General features: G+C 39.1%; 1 protein-coding gene across 4 annotated transcripts in view; it reads right to left on the minus strand.

Moving 5' to 3' along the window:
• Positions 1–9,657: 9,657 nt before the first annotated feature.
• KCNN2 (potassium calcium-activated channel subfamily N member 2) overlaps positions 9,658–18,154 on the minus strand; it is a 442,631-nt gene continuing 434,134 nt past the window's right edge. For all 4 annotated transcript variants that reach the window (XM_072728789.1, XM_072728791.1, XM_072728787.1 and 1 more), the window contains 2 exons: positions 13,310–13,379; positions 9,658–10,259 (listed from right to left, as the gene is read on the minus strand). In XM_072728789.1, coding sequence (XP_072584890.1) covers positions 9,972–10,259; positions 13,310–13,379 — 358 coding nt within the window. In that variant the 3' untranslated portion in view covers positions 9,658–9,971. The remainder of the gene's footprint in view (positions 10,260–13,309; positions 13,380–18,154) is intronic.

The raw sequence follows: 18,154 nt of genomic DNA on the forward strand, positions 1-18,154 counted from the left end.
GGGGCAGAGGGAGAGGGAGAAGCAGACTCCCCACCAAGCGGGGGTTCAATTCCAGGATGCTGGGATCATGACTTGAGCAGAAGGCAGACACCCAACCAACTTAGCCACCCAAGTGCCCCTTATAAACTCTTAATATCAGTATTTATTGATGAGCAGTCTGATGAGCAGACTCTCCCAGATTTGTGTACCTTGAGGCTCCACTTTGTGTCTCTCATCTCCTTCATATCCTCTTTTGAATGTTTCGTCCTTTCTGGTAGAAGTTGTTCCAAGCTCATCTTGAACTTTCCTGCGCTACTTCTGTAATCTGCTGCTTCTACAAGGAGAACAGTATCCAATATTTAGTGGAGATTGGTATTAGGATTTCAAGGTCAAGCATGAGGTTTGGGATTCTTTTGCTGCTAGGTCTTTTCAGCAAACAGAATTAGGAAGTGAGTACACAATCATGTTTATTTAAATGTATATTTCTACCTGTTTCTAAATCCATGAATTCATACTGATGTCTCCAATACCAGTCTAATACCAGAGGACTCTTTCTAGCCTAGCCCCACTCTGCATTTGGTTTTGTGTGTGTGCATGTGTTTTTAAGATTTTGCTTATTTATCTGAGAGAGAGCATAAGCAGGAGGGAGAAGGAGAGAGAATTCTGAGGCAGACTCCACGCTGAGCACAGTGCTCAATGCCGGGCTTGATCCAGGACCCTGAGATCATGACTTGAGCCTATACCAACACTCGGATACTTGACTGACTGAGCCACCCAAGTGTCCCCCCACCTCCCCGCCACTGCATTTGGAACTCCCCTCTCCAACAAGGAGAAACCCACTCCTGCTCTCTTCAATATATTTGTTCATCGAGCAGCCGGGTGGCTCAGCGGTTTAGTGCCGCCTTCAGCCCAGGGCGTGATCCTGGAGACCCAGGATCGAGTCCCACGTCGGGCTCCCTGCATGGGGCCTACTTCTCTCTCTGCCTGTGTCTCTGCCTCCCTCTCTGTGTGTCTCTCGTGAATAAATAAATAGAATCTTTAAAAATATACATTTATTCATCTTCTCAACCTTCTGTATACTGAAAGCATTTTTATAACCAGTAACCCCCACACTACTGTGACAAAAAAAAAAGCATAATAAATATCTTTAGACTGAGGTTATTTCATTCAAGTAAGGTCTATAGATTGATTACTATTGAGCCAAATATTAATATTTTGTTTTTATAATTATACTAGGGTTGTGTAAGATGTTAGTATCGGGGATATGAGTAGGGATATAAGGAGACCCTTGTTCTGTTTTTTTTTTTTTTTTTTGAAGCTTTTCTGTAAGTCTATGATTAGTGCAAAATAAAAAAGTTATAAAAAATTACTGTTTGTTTCCCCACCTGAACACATACTTTGAGATGGTTATATTTTTCATTTTTTTGAATTTTTTTAATATTTTTCATTTGAAATGTAGCAAGATTTATTTAATTTTGTTGGTAGTCTGTTTTAGGGTTTTTCCCATATTCTCACTGATATAATTGTTTCTCACTGGTAAAATTTGAGCATATAAAACATTGACATGGTTTAAAAGTAATAATTACTAGTAACACCCAGAGAAGTGTCACCCACCCCCATTCTTTCCACCCTATTTCCACGTATCCCCTGTAGGTATACAATTTTGTTACTTTCTGGCTTATGTGTCTAGTATTTTCTGTTGCAAAAATCAGCTTGCTTTTCTTCTTTCTCCTTTTTATACAAATACACTCTATGTACATCTTTACACTTTGCTTGCTTGACCTCTATCAATAAGTTCTTGATGCCACTCCCTATCTCTTCATCGGGATCTTCCTTATTGTTTTACACAGCCACTTGTTCTATTTTGAGAAAACACTATAAAATGTGAGCATTTATGTTACATGCAATGTTCTGCAATTACTGGTAATGTTGTAATTCACCACCTCACTTGTATATTCTCCTGTAACATTTGAAGTTGTATCTTCAGAGTCAAAACCTAGAAGAGAGCTTTCTGAGTCAAAAATAAGTGTCGTTTTCTTAGACATTGCCAAATTTCTTTCTAGAGGGTTGTGCCCTTTTACACGCCCACACACACAGGATTGAAGTGCTTATATACCCACTTCCAGTGAATTGGGCTGTCAAACATTCCACTTTTGCCAATTAAATGGGTGAGAAATAGTCGATCAGTGTAGTTCCAATTTGCATCTCTTATTATAAATAAAATATCTCTTTATCCGTTTAAGAATCATTTTATATCTCTTATTTTGGAAAATCACCTATCTCTTACCCATTTTAAAATTTTTCTATTAGAATTTTCAATCTTTCCCTCTCAATTTATAAGAATTCTTTCTCTAGGGGAACCTGGCTGGCTCAATTGGAAGAGTGTGAGACTCTTGATCACAGGGTCATGAATTCGAGCCTGGATGAGGTGTAGAGGTTAAATAAAAACTTTAAAAAAGTTATTTCTCTATATTAATCGTTTTAGTCCTTTCTCTGTGATGAATCCTGCAAATATTTTCTTGTAGTTTATCAGCTACTTTTAACTCTGCTTACAAGCTTTGCTGCTATGTAAAAGTTTTTTTTATTTTATTTTATTTTTTATTTTTATTTTATTTTATTTTTTTTTAAAGTTTTTTATTTTTATGTAATCAAATGTATCTGTCTTTTATTACCTCTGGATTCCAGAAAGCCTTTCATTATACCTAGATCTTAAAGGAATTCATCCATATTATATTTGAATACTTGTAAAACTTTAGTTTTTACATTTAGCTCTGTGATCCATTTGTAATTAAGTCTTGTATGATGTAAAGTATGGATCTAATGTCTTTTTAAAATTGCCTATCCAGTTACCTCAGGCCATTTATTAAAAAGTACATCTTTCATGTTTCTACTAGTTCTTGGGCCTGTTCTGATATTATTTATTTTTCTTTCAAAACCATAACTATTTTTTTCTTCCAAGTTTTTTAAGTTCTAGTTAACATATAGTGTAATATTGGTTTCAGGTATAGAACTTAGTGATTCATCAGTTGCATACAACACCTGGTGCTCATCACAAGTGCCCTGCTTAATCCTCATCACCCATTTCACCACCACCCCCAACCCTACCTCTGGTGACCATCGGTTTGTTCTTTATAGGTAAGAGTCTGTTTCTTGGTTTGCCTCCCTCACCTCTTTTTTCCCCCTTGGGTTCATTTATTTTGTTTCTTAAATTCCACATATAAGTGAAATCATGTGGTATTTGTATTTCTCTGACTGACTTATTTTGCTTAGTATAATACCCTCTAGCTCCATCCACATTGTTGTAAATGGCAAGTTGTCATTCTTTTTGACGGTTGAGTAATATTCTATTGCATCTTCTTCATCCATTCATCAGTCAGTGGACATCTGGGCTCTTTCTATAATTTGACTATTGTTGATAATGCTGCTATAAACATCAGGGTGCATGTATCCCTTCAAATTAGTATTTTTGTATCCTTTAGGTAAATACCTCATAGTGCAATTGCTGGATCATAAGGTAGCTCTATTTTTAACTTTTTGAGGAACCTCCATACTGTTTTCCAGAGTGGCTGCACTAGTTTGCCAAAACCACAACTGTGAACTTTTTTTTAACCCCCCAGGCTGAAAATACGTCTTAAAAATCTCCTTTTTCTCTTTTGTTTCTGGTAGTTTTGCTTTAATTTATATGCTTTGCTATTTAGTGCATGAGACTCATGTCCACCTTCTCTGCAGCATGAAATAAACTTTTATCAATCTAACATGAGCCATCCTTTTGTGATTTTTTTATTGTTTCCCTTGAATTCCATTTGCCTGACATGAATATTGCCACCGCTGTTTTTGTTGGTTGACACTAGTCTAAACTCTCCTTGCGATTTGGGTTTTAACTTCTCCTATCATTTTCTTTTATATGCCCTTTATAGAAAGCTCATGGATGTGTATTGTTTTCAATTCAATCTTAAATTTTCTCTTCTTTAAGACTGCAAATTCATCCATGGTTACTTATTGCGAAGTTGTAAGGTTTCATCTTACTTTGGAGTCCTTGTTTTAGGCTTTCTCATTTTTTATGCTTTCTTGCTGGGGTTTTTGTTTGTTTCTCTGAAATCATTGTAATCTCTAGCTTTTTAATTATCGAAAACACCTGTTGCTTCCTTTATTCTCCTTCTTATAAGCAGACTTTCATCAGCTACCTTTGTAAAGGGCTTTTCCTTTAAAAATGTAATCTTTTAATTTTATATCAATAAAAGGCTGCTTTTTAAAAAGCAGTATTTGACTTTTTACTAATATTTTACTTTTTACCTTTCCTCCCAACTGCATTCTAAGAGCAATAAACCCTTTGTCACTAGTGTTCTCTCTCAAGTGAAGTATAATCTCCCAATTCCCTGAACATGTTTTAAAACCCATAGAAATATTACAAAATCAAGTTTTTAAAAGAAATCAGTGAACGGTGCCCTTTTGCAGCCATGTTATATTCTTTCCCCTTGCAAACTCAAAAATAAAAATATGGGCTCACTTGACACCTTTTCTCTCTTCACTGTTCGTTTTCACTCTGAGGCACTGTTATTTTACCCAGCAGAATGGTTAATTTTGGTTTTATATTCCCAAAACCCACAAAAATAAGAATGTCCGACCTAACATTTCCATTTATAAGCAGTAAAACAAAAACCAGAATAAATGAGATAGACAATAGGTTCATCTGTGATTCAGAATTTTGCATAATCACATTACATGTGTAAAAATTGGAGAGACAGGCATGCATCTATTCTAGCCCCTCCTAAAGCGATGGTAGGTGGCACAGTGAAAATTCTGGTCTTTTAGAATAATGTAGATTTAGAATGTTATGACCAGAAGGTGTTAGATTTTTGTCGTACATTATACCAAATGTCTTCTTACTAAAGCAATTTTGATTCTTCCTGTACAGTGAAGATATAGATGTCTTTATTTTAGTGTCTCAAATCATCCCTCATTTACCATCTGAACAGGGCTGGTGGCCACAGTCTCTCTAGCATGTGAGCTGCTGGCTTTTGTGAACTGATCCAGCTTCAGTAGAGGTAACAGGTGGCATTGCCTCAGAGTAGAGGTGGCCACACTGAGTTTGTTCTGTCACCTGTTTGATTCCCTTGTCACTCATACCCACAAAATATTCCACAGTGCGTGTGCATTTTTCCTTTGAGCTAAACTAACTTAAATGAATTCAAATATTTCCATTCTTTTTGTTAAATATTTTTATTGTTAAATAATTTATACACCCAACATGGGGTTTGAACTCATGATCCCTAGATTAAGAGTTGCATGCTCTATTGACGGAGCCAGCCAGGCGCCCCTCAAATACTTCCATTCTTTAACCTTAGCTGAGGGCACTAGGTTTTTGTTGCTACAAATATGTGAAGTAACATGACTGACTTAACAAGAAATCTCTTTTTTAAATTTTTAATTTTTTTAAGATTTTATTTATTCATGAGAGACACACAGAGAGAGTCAGAGACATAGGCAGAGAGAGAAGCAGGCTCCCCTTGGGGAGCCTGAGGTGGGACTTGATCCCAGGACCCTGAGATCACAACCTGAGCCAAAGGCAGGCACTCACCTGCTGAGCCACCCAGGTGCCCCCAAATCTCTTGTTTTTTTAAAAAAAGAAATATCTTGTTTATAGATTTTGGGGGTGGGTGGGTAGCAGACCCCAGGGAAGTTGATGATTAAGTATTTGCACTATGGAGAGAGACAAGGTCTGCTTTCCTAACGAGGAGTTGAGGAGTCAAGTTATTAACAAAGGGGGAAGTCTAGAGAGAGAAAGGATCCCTGTTCAGCTTTCTGCTTGGCCAGCCTGCTGATCACTGTCTTCCTCACACCCAACTTACAGCTGGACAAGTTGAGCCAGCTCCAATCCAGAATGCCTAACACTGCCAGGACTAGCAGCCCCAGGAATTCCTCATTACTTTTGTAAACCCCTTCCCTCAACTCCACTATGTGGGGACCATGAACACTGGGGCAGAAAAAAACCCATAACTAGAAAAAAGGCCATGCCTGGGGCGGGTGGGGCAGGGGAGAGAATTCATATTATTTCTAAAAATTTGAAGTGGGAAATATCTACAAAGTTATAATCTTTATTTTCTATTTCTGGGTTCACTGACCTGAGACCTATTTCACAGAAGTCCTAGAAAGTAGCATTGATGGGCTTGCTTTTTCTTCCCTGACCTAAAATATTGGAAAGGAGCATGCCCATCAAAGGCTCTGGCCAACATGTCAGTGTGGTGGAGAAGTTGCTGGTGTCCTACCCCTTGTTGCACTGGCTCCCTGCCTCACAACACATACTAGGATTCATTTGTCAAACAGCCAGTGTTTGATAGTATTTTCTTAGTGGATTGGCTCGACAATTCCATTAGAACTCACAAACTGTATCCATGAATTACAGACAGGGAGAAGTATGTAGAAGCTCACCAAAGACAGGGATGGGTTTGGGAAAGGACCCTTTGGTGCAACTCTTGGGTGACTTTGTAGTCCTAATCAAGGATTAGGACTGTGTTGTAATGACTAATGTGTTGTAGTCCAACACAGTCCTAATCAAGGATCCCAAGTCCTCATGTGGGACACAAGCAGCTTCCACACTTCTGGATCATGTTTACCAACAGATTTTGTGGGTGGCAAGAGGAGGAAAGAATAGAATCACAAAGACAAAGCATATGTACCTATTGATATTCTGGATCTAAATCATGTTACCCTACAAATAGCAATAGGATCAGGAAATGAATAAACAAATCCAGAGTCTAGGAACTTCCTTTAAGAATTAATTAAGCAAAGGAAAGAATTTATAAACTATACTGCCAGGTATTAAAAGCGGCAAGATGGGCGGGTATTAGGGGTCTTTGGCATTTATTGCCTTATACTGGAAATGGTAATAAAAAGTGTTTACCATCTAACTAACTAGATGTTAGTCTTCATAAAGGCCCTCTGGTATCTCTTTGTGCATTGGTTTTGTGGCCGAGAAGAAAGGGACTCAGTACGATTAAGGCTGTTCAAGTGCATGGAGCTAGCAAGTGTCAGGACTCAGTTCTGAACCCTGTTCTTTGAACCTCATGCTTCTTATACTTTCTTATTCTGCCTCTCAAGATGGGGCAAAGTTGAGAAATGGCAGGGCTGTAAAATTTTAATCCACCCCTTGAGATTTGTATTAAATCTAACCCACAGGTTTTATTCCCCACTTCCTATCCTCTCTTTTGGAACATAACACCCTCTTTGGGAATATAATTATTTGATTATTGCAGCTGTTTCGGTGTGAAATCTCTTGGAAAACTATTACCAAGGGAGGAGCAATTGGGGAGGAAGCAGATACAATTTCCTAGATCTAGTACCTGTTAGAGATCTGGTTCATCCTCATTTCTTGATACAGGGGATCTTCTTCATTAGGGCCAACTTGTGACATTGTGTATTAGTAGGAGAGGTAAAGACAGTTACTGAGGAAGGAGGTACTGTTGCAACTCAAATGATTTGTGGTAGCCATTTGTTCTCATCCTGGCTACAAAGAAACAAGGAGGCCCAGTTGTGGTAGGCTGGCACACTCGATTATTGTTAGAAATTGTGACAAAATGCAAATTAGAGCAGGGCATGGATCCCCACAAGACAGTAGTCATCTGAGGAGCCTGTAGGGGATTCAGTCTCATGCTAAAGGCCATGTGAGAGGAGACTGTGGTCACGTTGCAGGAAGAAGGACTCATTCAGCAAAACGTTGACCACAGCATCCACCTGATTGATGGGTTCCCTCTTCTGCTACATCTACTTTGCCTAAAGACGCAGTAAAAGATTGATCAAATCTGGGGTGCTAATGAATGCCAACCCATAGGAGCTGGATAAATACAAGGCTGTTAATTCTAAAATCTAATTTCTGGGATCCCTGGGTGGCGCAGCGGTTTCGCCCAGGGCGCGATCCTGGATACCCGGGATCGAATCCCACATCGGGCTCCCGGTGCATGGAGCCTGCTTCTCCCTCCGCCTATGTCTCTGCCTCTCTCTCTCTCTCTCTGTGACTATCATAAATAAATAAAAATTTAAAAATAAATAAATAAATAAATAAATAAATAAAATCTAATTTCTTTTCTCTGCTCTTCAACTATATGTTATTTCCCTAGCCTTGTAGTATATTCTGGGATGGTGGTGCTAATTGATGCATACGATGATCATTAAATTACCTGCTATTCTGCTTTTTAGTCACCATAGAGGTAGGACATATAAGAATTAACTATACCAATTGCCGGAACAAATCAATCATCTTTCAAAGTTTCTCTCTTTCTTACATCCAGTGTTTACACCAAATACTGGATTCCTGTATGTAACCCAGAATACATAAAATTTTCATTTCATCCATCATCATTTCATAGTCACCCCCATGATGTAGGAGTTTGAAGTTCATTTAACTCAGCAATATGTCCCCAAAGATGTGCTCTGTTTTTAATTTATTAAGACTTTCTAGGCCTCGTCTTTGTCCTACCCAGACACACATAGGATGTGTGAATGCTTTTCTTTCCAGGCACTTTGGATGGATAACACCTTGGTCTTGAATGGAAATGTCTGATTTTTGCCTCACTTATGGAGAATAGTTATGAATGTGATTTTATTCATCTAATTATGCAAAGTGATGAGCTTGATCACTCTAGTTTTGTGCTAGAGAAGAAAAATACTTGGTGTGCTAGCATCTTGAAGCGTGGTAAGGTAGACACTAAAGGGTATGATGTAAAATAAAGGGGAAGTGAGCAAAGGCCGATTTCTCTGAAAATGAAGGAGTATATTTTAAGATTTAGGTCAATCCAAGCAGATTGGCTGAAGAACTGTCCACATTGTGCCTTACTTTTGAGATGTGTTACCCCTGCCACTGCAGATAAGCTCTTCCTATAGGCTCTGGAGACCATCAGCAGGTGAGGAATTCCACTCTGCTATTCCCTCTAAGATGGTTCTGCTAAACCCACTCAATTCTTAAATTTGGAAAGAGATGTGCTGGCCACAGTTAAGCACCGCAATTCACCAAACTCCCATGAAACAAGTGTGATAAAAATCAGGAAATTGACTAGGCACCATTTACTTCCTTGTACCAAATATGTAAGTACAGACCAAGAGGGGACCATTTGCTAGGTGATAAGGGACATGTTGGGTTTATGTCCATTATGCTGTTAGGAACTATGCAAACGGATGTGTGTGTGAATACGCATGGAATCCAAACCAAGTGCATCCTGGGGCTTCCCATAATAAACGAATACAAAGGAAAAGAAGAAATAACTTGTTTTGACCAAAAAATCTTCAATGTTAGTTCACAAACAGTGGTGTACCCTGATACTTTCTTTAGATACATTTCCTGGTAAACTGGGGATAAAATAATGTTTGAAAGCATCTGTGCATCCCTGGTCTATATATATACCCCAGCTCCACCCTCCACATAATTTGGAAACAAAGGGAATTAGAAACTAGACATCATGAACTCAAAAAGAATAGTAAGCTGGCCGCATTAAATGAATGTGACAATAACATTTCATGATGGGGGAAAATCTTTGTGAATAGAGTACAGAGCGATTAAAAGCCTTCTTCCAACTGGCTAGACAGGGTGATGAAAGTTATCAACATGTGTCAGATAACCAGTCATTTTAGCTTGAAAACAAGGCAAGAAGTGAACCTTTAGAAATGTCAAGTGACCAAACAAGTATGTGCAGAAATTAACTTTTTTTTATTATATATCATATAATGTAGTAGTAAAGTTTGTTTGAAGTGCATGAATAAAAAGTTAGTGAAATTACAGGAGGAACAATCTATATAGCAATAATAGGTGCATTCCTTGTGCATCTGAAAGGAAAAGAAAGAGTTTTCACTCATTTTGGCCTAAAACTTAGTGTCAGGTTCCCAGGATTCTGACATCAGAACCCGGATAACGCTGATTAGAACCATAGGGGCTTTACAATAAAAGCTAAAATATTGACCATATGATGGCAAAAAGTCTTATTTTGTGGTTAACTGATTCTCTTCTAGCTACTCTCTGATGAAGTTGGTGGCGCTGTGGAGGAGGACCGCCGTCTCCTGGACGAGGACCGGGACCGCTCGGCATTGTAGGTGACATGCTTGTCATAGTTCTCCATCTGAGCCTCAATGAAATCTCTCTGCTGTTGCCTGATGGTCTGGCTGATTAGCCCAGGGAGGGCGTGGATGCTGCCAATCAAAGTCTCTAGTTTTGTTTCCACGGTAACAATCCTCTTCTCAAAGTCTTCACTCCGTTCGTTTAGGTCAGAAATCATGTCATACATGATGTTCTGGGTCTGCAAAACAGGATGGGAGACGAATAGAGAAACCAAAAACAAAGGTTTCAGGACACTTGCCCTGGAAGCAAATGGTCAATTCTCACAGTCTGAGGACCGGTTTCCTTTTGGTGGCATACAAAGAAACAAGGGCATCAGCTAACGGAACACTTTACTTTGCAAAGCAGATTCAGTATGTCTGTTCAATGCCAAGATTTAGAAATGTAAAATCTCTGGGTGCCTCAGTTGGCTAAATGTCTGACTCTTGGTTTTGACTCAGGTGGTGATCTCAGGATTATGAGATTGAGTCCGGTGTTGGTCTCCATGCTGGGTGTGGAACCTGCTTATGATTCTCTCTCTCCTTCTGTTTCTTCCCTCACTCTTTGGAAAATGAATGAATTTTTTTTTCTTTTAAAATTCTTTTAAAAATGAAATTAAGGCCTGAAAATGATCTTAGGCCTTAATCTGAGGCAGTTGCAGAAAATGTCATATAGATACTGCTGGTGGTATGCCCAGTGATTTTTGGTAGTGTAGAGACAAAGTTGTGATTTAATATTTATATAAATCTCTTAATGGCAGTTACAAAAGTTAGCAATGTCAAATTCATTTTGCAACATATAATATTTATTGGGGCAAGGCTAATTTTTAACATCAAGCAGATTTAAAGAACAATATGCAACAGTACAGAGGGTACTAGGATGTAGCAGAAAATTCAGAAGTTGTAACATGAAGGAAGTTTAGGACAAATTAATTTGGTCAAGTAATTTAGTAACTTAAAGCAAGAAAAAGTTCTGAAAGATCTTTTGTGGTCCTCGGTTTCAAATTATAGACTCTACATTGGGTCACATAGCATTTTTTATAGGTAAAAAATTGGGGGAGATTAAGTTACCAGTCTACACTGTTGGCTACAGGTTTATCAGAGCTGAGTGGTCTAAAAGAGAAACATGTTCTTGGTCTCCAGCAAATCTTGAATTGATTGTCTTGATGAAAGGCTATTCATGGGGATCCCTGAGTGGCTCAGCGGTTTAGCACTTCCCTTCAGCCCAGGGTGTGATCCTGGAGTACCAGGACGGAGTCTCGCATCGGGCTCCCTGCCTGGAGCACGATTCTCCCTCTGCCTGTGTCTCTGCCTCTCTCTCCCTCTCTGTGTCTCTCATGAATAAATAAATAAAATCTTTAAGGAAAAAAAAAAAAGAAAAGCTATTCCTAACTTGGTCACTCGATTATGTTTCTGGAGGGCACAGAAAGGCCAGGAAGGGAAGGACTGAGATATGAATCGTAGTCCACTGCTGCTCTTCCTAAGTTTCAAACCCTTGGTTGAAACTGTCCATCCCTCTATAAAATATACTCTTATCTACTTAATAACCTCTGAATGATTATAAGTGAACTGATTCACTAAAAGAGTTTACTATTCAGGACACAGACACCTAGTTTGAGCTTGGTCAGGGACACAGAGCACATTCACATTATTTTTTACTACATGGTCTTGAGATTATGTGAGCCACATCCATTCATTCAGAAAATACTGAACCCTTATGGCATGACAGCCTTGCAGCCATAATAAGCAGCATGCAACTAAAATAATTTGAAAGAAATAGCACAGCATATATCTATGAGCATTTTGCTTTGTAGACAGACTCCTGAAGTGACATTATATAGATTTATAATATTATATTAATTATATATTATCCATAATTACATATTATACATAGTAAAATGTTATATTATTTCCAGGAGTCTGTGACATCTTTGTTCAAGATGTGTCCATGTGTGTAAATATTAATTGAGAACATATTCAAGTCTCATTTATGTGTGTTGCCCACCTTAAATGCCAACGGTAAGTCATTGAATTCTTTATCTTCTAAGACCTCAAATATTCAACTTTTATATACTTGTATGTGTTATTGACATACATTAACATGAATATAATTTAGTTATGTTATTTCATGAGACTAGGACAAATAGGTATAATTTTCATAGATGATACTGGAGGCTTTTTAAAGGGCATAGCTGGTTTGTTGAACAAATAAGATGTACAGGTCCAACTGGAGTTGCCCCCTTTTATTATTATTATTTTTAAAGATCTATTTGTTTATTTTGAGAGAGAGAGTGCATGTAGGGATGGGTAGAGGAGCCAGAGGGAGAGAGAATCTCCAGAAGACTCCCTGCTAAGCTGGAGCCCAATGTAGGGCTCATCTCAAGACCCTAAGATGATGACCTTAGTCAGAGTCAAGATTTGGATGCTTAACTGACTAAGCCACCCAGGCACCCCAGGAGAGAGCTGTTGCCTCTATAAAAGCATTTGTGTTAAAAGGGTAAGAACTCCACACATGCTATTGTAATGCCTCCCATGGAATTAGCCCAGGAAAATGGAAGGTTGTCATTCTTGGCAAATATTCACATTTTTAAAGTGGAGTTGATTTGAAAGGAACAACTGAAAATCAACCAGATGAATCTTGTGTGACAGAAGACTCAGGAGACTATCAATGTACTTTTAAAAAAAAGTAGTATGATTTTTCAAATAAGGATCATAAAGCTTATTCAAAAAGAATCATAAATTATAAAAGCTGATTCCATTTTTTGGGGGGGAATGATGACTTTCGTGTTATGATGTAATTTCTTACATTTAAAAAAAAATTTCAATGCCACAGGCTTTTGAGTGGGCTTAAAGCAAATGAAAAATAATTTTATTGATGAGTCCTAGGTAGCCCTGAACATCATGGTCAAACCCGCGTAGGGTGTAGTTATGCCCTTAGAGGGATGAGACTGAATGACAAATATGAAACCAAACAGTATTGCTTCATGTTCCACTTAGGTTTCTTACAGTATTTTCAAGTCCCTGTAAATAGGAAATTTTTTTAGAATGGGGGTTGAATAATTTATGTAGGTAAAGAGCATCTGAAGGAAAAGGCTTAGAAAAATTCTAAGTTGGGTCATCATTTTGAGGGTGGTTAGTTGGCTTGATGCATTAAACAAATTTGGGGTGTCTTCCTCCTGAAGCATGATCAGTTAGGGTGCAGTGCTTCATTCCAACAGGCCTCATCACGAGGGCTTGAGACCTCCAAACTTACCTTTGCCAGGTCCACCAAGGTATTGGCTTGGTCATTCAGCTTCCTCTGCTCCATCTTTACACTTCTTAATCTAAAAGACAGAATCTGGAGTCACAAGGGCTCCTTCTTTTCCACTGCAATCATATGCCTTCCAAAGAGCATGCAGAAAATCGACAAGAGCAAAGAACTGCATGGATAATGCCTTGAATACTTGGGGTCAAGTCCAAACTGGTTATGTATCTGGTACAATGAGAAGCATGCTTCCCCAACACCGCAAAAAGGAAAGGAGAGAGAGAGAGAGAGAGAGAGAGAGAGAGAGAGAGAGAGAATATGAGGTGTCCTTAGGACAACTATTTCCCAGGGAGTTAAAAGTTGAACGGAGAAAGGCTCATAAGGATTTAACCATATGAGAAAAGCCAAAACATTCCTTAAAATCCCAGTATCGTTTCAAATAGACATAGGAAGAAATAGGCAAAGCGACGGGAATTTCATCAATGTTCGGGCAGTGAGCACCTTCCTATGCCTACATGACTGGATACGGGGCATAGCCCTGTTCAGTTGGAGATGGATTGGGTTAGGTATTTGAACCTGATGAAACACAGTGATAAGTGAGATTCTTATTAGCAACAATAAAGCTTTTATTCAACCAGCAGCACAATAACTCAAAACACATAATTCCCTTATTCTTCATTCTATTGTGCTTGACTTTTATCTTAAGCAGCCATGAATTTGAAGGGGAGCCAGACCATTTCCTGGGGAGAATTTCCCTTAATTTTTTTATTGTAGATAAAAGTCAGCGGACAATTAAAATGTCTGACAGATGGGACTGCTACTTGTAAAGTTACTTTTAGATACTTCGAAATATCATTGCGAGTATCTGACAGTCAAAAAGACCACTTTAAAAAAAATATTTCTGAATGAAAATTCTTACTATTCCTTATCTACTGTAATATTTCAAAAAATATCTATTCATTGCTTACTCTGTACCAAGAAATTAAGATTTTTCCAACAAGAGAAAAGTGTTTTATTGTTCTTTAAGCCAACAATTCCAAGCCATGCTCCAGGAGAGGAACAAGACTCTCTCAGCTACTTATTAAAAAAAAAAAAAAGGCCACGCTCACCTTATTTACCTTGATGACACATTGTTTGCAAAATATGGTGTTGATGTTGGGAAGAATAATCTCAATTTCCCAATTTAAAATGAGAGGTAATTACAAAAAAAAAAAAAAAAAAAGGATAAAAAAAATTCACAGGGCAAGATTTTACTGCCAGGGAGATTTTTGCAACAAATGTTCATGATGTGCAGTGATTTTTGTTTTGAAACTATGATATCCAATATGTCACCAAATCTGCTTGACAGTGAAGATAGAGTTCCTTCTGCCAGTATGGGTTTAATTGACACCTGCCTATAACACGATATTTAACCATCTGAAACAGCTTAGGGTTATAACTTGTGGTTGTGAAGTCTGTGTTTCTCTATTAGGATGCCTGGAACTATGTTAATTGGCTCCTTTGTGTGCTAGTCTAGAGATGGAATGTGTTTAAGTGTAATAGGAATTTACAAATATGAGTTTAAGTCTAACACGTCGTTGAGATAGGTTTCTCTAAGTACTTAACAAGGATTACCGTTCTTGATGTAAGCCTTTTAAAAACAAGTCCCTGACCTTCCCCCTGCCAAAAAAAAAAAAAAAAGGGAAAAAAAAGAAACCTTGAAACGTGTGGAGGTCATTCTACAGAAATGTACTAAAGAGAACAAAGGCGCGGGATACTGGCTCCATCCTCCCTGGCCCTAACTTGACCTTCGGTTTCTTAATGTAGGAAAGGAAGTGGGTTAGGTTAGGACAGTGTTTCTGAAGTGCTGGATTTATCCCAGCAGAGGTGCTCGAGAGGGCTAAGTGACACTCAAAAAAAAAAAAAAAGAAAGAAAACCTTGAGTACTGAACCAGATGGAGAGACAGTTATTCTCTTGAATTCTCTTCCAATTCTTGATTATTACAAGAAAAATGTCGCAGGCTGGTCCTATCCTGTTTTTATCTCTCAACACCTGCGAGTCTCTCCTTTTTGAAAAAAAGAGAGAGCAGGCTTGCAGCTGAGAGCTTTCTGCGGCAACAGTCCGTGTCTAGAATTCAACTCCAGTGTTTCAATTGTCGGCTGATGCCACCTTTGCCTCTCCTGGCTGGGAATGGTAATTTTTGTGATAGGGATTTGCATCAGGCTTTGTTTTCAAATTTAAGTAATAGAATGGTAGGCATGTGAGTAGTTCAGGTTTGGGGAACAGTCAGAAGCCTCCAGCTACTGGTGAGCGAAGTCCTGAGCCTGGCCAGTATCCAGGGCTGGTCCCTTAGCTGAAGTGGAGACTCTGTATTTCAAACCACGAAGCCTCCTTTGCTTCTCTTTAGTTCCAATATTGTGTTTCTGACAGTAGAATTTTGCCCATTTTCTTTGCAACTTGTCTGGAAAGCTGCCATGGAGCAGCCCTATTTGATTGGAATCCCTTGAGCTCCCTGAACTCAAGTCATCTTGCCTCACTGCTCCTGAGACTGCCTGTGCCCTGGAACTGGCAGAAAAAGCCTGCTTAAAGCTGTAGCTGCCAGAATAAAAGGTAACCTGCAGATGTGTATTTTACTCCCTGCCCCAGATAAGAAGAATAAGGAACATATGTTGACTTCTTCCTTGTGAACTTCACTTATCACAGGAAAATATCATGATTTTGGATCACATTTCCATAGCAGCAATCAGACTACTAGAATTCACAAATAAAGGATCCGCTTGGGTGCATGCAGCCGGTAGAAAATTCTGCAAATGTTGAGGGGAGTGGCTCACACAACTTACTTCCGAGCTCTATTTTCATTTTGTTGAAATAAAAAGACAAAACAAAAGAAAAGAAACTGTAAAATATTCCAGAACAAAATAACACAGTGTGGCGTTCAGTAGTGCACAGGGGGCTCGATTCATTGGCTGAAAGATCCTGTTAAAGTTCTGCAGGATTTTGGAACAGTGATCAAAGAAAAAAACTGTTCAATTAGATCACCATCCTTCTCAGCTGTGAGACTGTCCCACCTGAAACACAGCACTTTCTCCAGAACTAGGGTTCAGAAGGTGGAACCTCTCTTGGGTCATTATGGCCTCTTTGATACATGGTGTCTAAGGAAAAGACAGGACCCATTTGGGCCTCATGTGAATGTCTTAGGGTTAAAAGGGCAATACTCCCAACAACAGGATCATAATGTTGTCGGTGTTTTGGGAAGGGGGTACATCTCTTCTGATTTGGGGCCGTTTAGAAGTCTGGCATTCTGGAAAGTGGGTAATCCAAAGGCTCAGCATTAGAGAAATTCCCTTTTACTGAATTTCTCAGCTTGGAGACAAGTTCCTGTTGATTGCTGGGTCTGTAGTTGAAATGGAAGAACGATAAACTTTAAAAAGGTAAAGCTGATACCAGAAAAAGTGCTCAAAGGTCTAGAGAAACAGAATGCTCCATGGCACTATAAGTGATGATCCCAAAAGATCCGTACCGAAGAGGACGGGGCCTGGAGGAGCAGGCATGTCTAGAGGACCCTAGGGGAGGCCATGTGTCATGGAGAGATGCTAGGAAGAAGGGAGTCCTGACAGAGCTCCGGAAAAGCTCTCAGGACACATCAGAGGATGGGTGAGGCCAGCAGAGCTCTAGCAAATGAATTTGTCAATCTGTGTCTAAATAGTGGGCAATGGGAACCTTGCCCTGAAGAATCGAGCCCTGTGTGCTTTCCTGCATGACTTCACTCACTAACTTAAAATGAGAGTTTAGGCATGATTAGAATAATCTAGCCAAACCCAGCCCTTATAAATTCTCAGCTATACTTTTTTTTTTTTTTTACAAAGTATAAGTACCCTCCCACCTCAAAGGAAATCTGATAACCCCAAAGTAAATTATAAAACAATTCAGAACGTTTGCATTGCTCAAAGCTTCTATACTTCAGAAGTACATGTTGCTACTGAAGAAACAGAATGAGAAATGTCTGCAAGAAGCAGAAGAATCATGAATGGTTTCCTCTGTTACTCCACCCCGCAGCAGTTTGCTGGAAGCCCCATGGAACCGAAACCCTTAAGATTGGGTCAGTGCACCTTCTAGCAATCTAACTTCCAACTTTGCTTCATCCAGTATTTTTTTCTAACACATTATAAAAAATTTCCAAACCTATAGCAAAGTTGAAAAAAATTTACAGTGAACACCCGTAGGCCGCCCTCCACCCCCCGCCACCCGAGATTGGAGCATAAATGACTTTGTGACAAGATACATTAAGTATATAAATACCCACCATTCACATGCGGCTACAAAATTATTACAGAAACCATCAAAGCAGTTTTTCCAATAATTCCGTTATATAGAAATTTGTCAATGGCACCAAAGGCCAGTCCCGTTTCATTGTCTAAATAATAGGTACATGGAACTGACAGAGGGGTTATAAATGTGATCCCAGAGAAAATGGGATGTGTGGCCGCTGGACCCAGGGATGGACCACACCTACCCACCTCCACAGGGGTAAGTTTTCTTTTTTAATATGCTTGAACAATATAGGTTAGTATTGAAACATTAAAAGTACAAAGAATGATGTTTCCACAGTATGCCACAGGTATCTCGTATATGAGTGTTGGGTTTCTATGTGGTACGGCTGGGTGGGGTGGTCGTGTAGGAATGACCACTCTACCAGGAGAGGTGTACTTGGGGAACCCTGAGGAGAAGACTATCCTCAGAGGTGAAGGCTCAGCATCTCTCAGCGGACTCGCTCTCTAAGATCTAAACTTTAAGGAATCAAGATATGGAGGCTCCTAGGGGGTGGCATTCGGTTGTAAGGGCAGTCTTGATCTCCAGAAAGCAGTTTCCTCTTG

Source organism: Vulpes vulpes, chromosome 12 (assembly GCF_048418805.1).
Source record: "Vulpes vulpes isolate BD-2025 chromosome 12, VulVul3, whole genome shotgun sequence".
In the NCBI taxonomy this organism is placed as follows: domain Eukaryota; kingdom Metazoa; phylum Chordata; class Mammalia; order Carnivora; family Canidae; genus Vulpes; species Vulpes vulpes.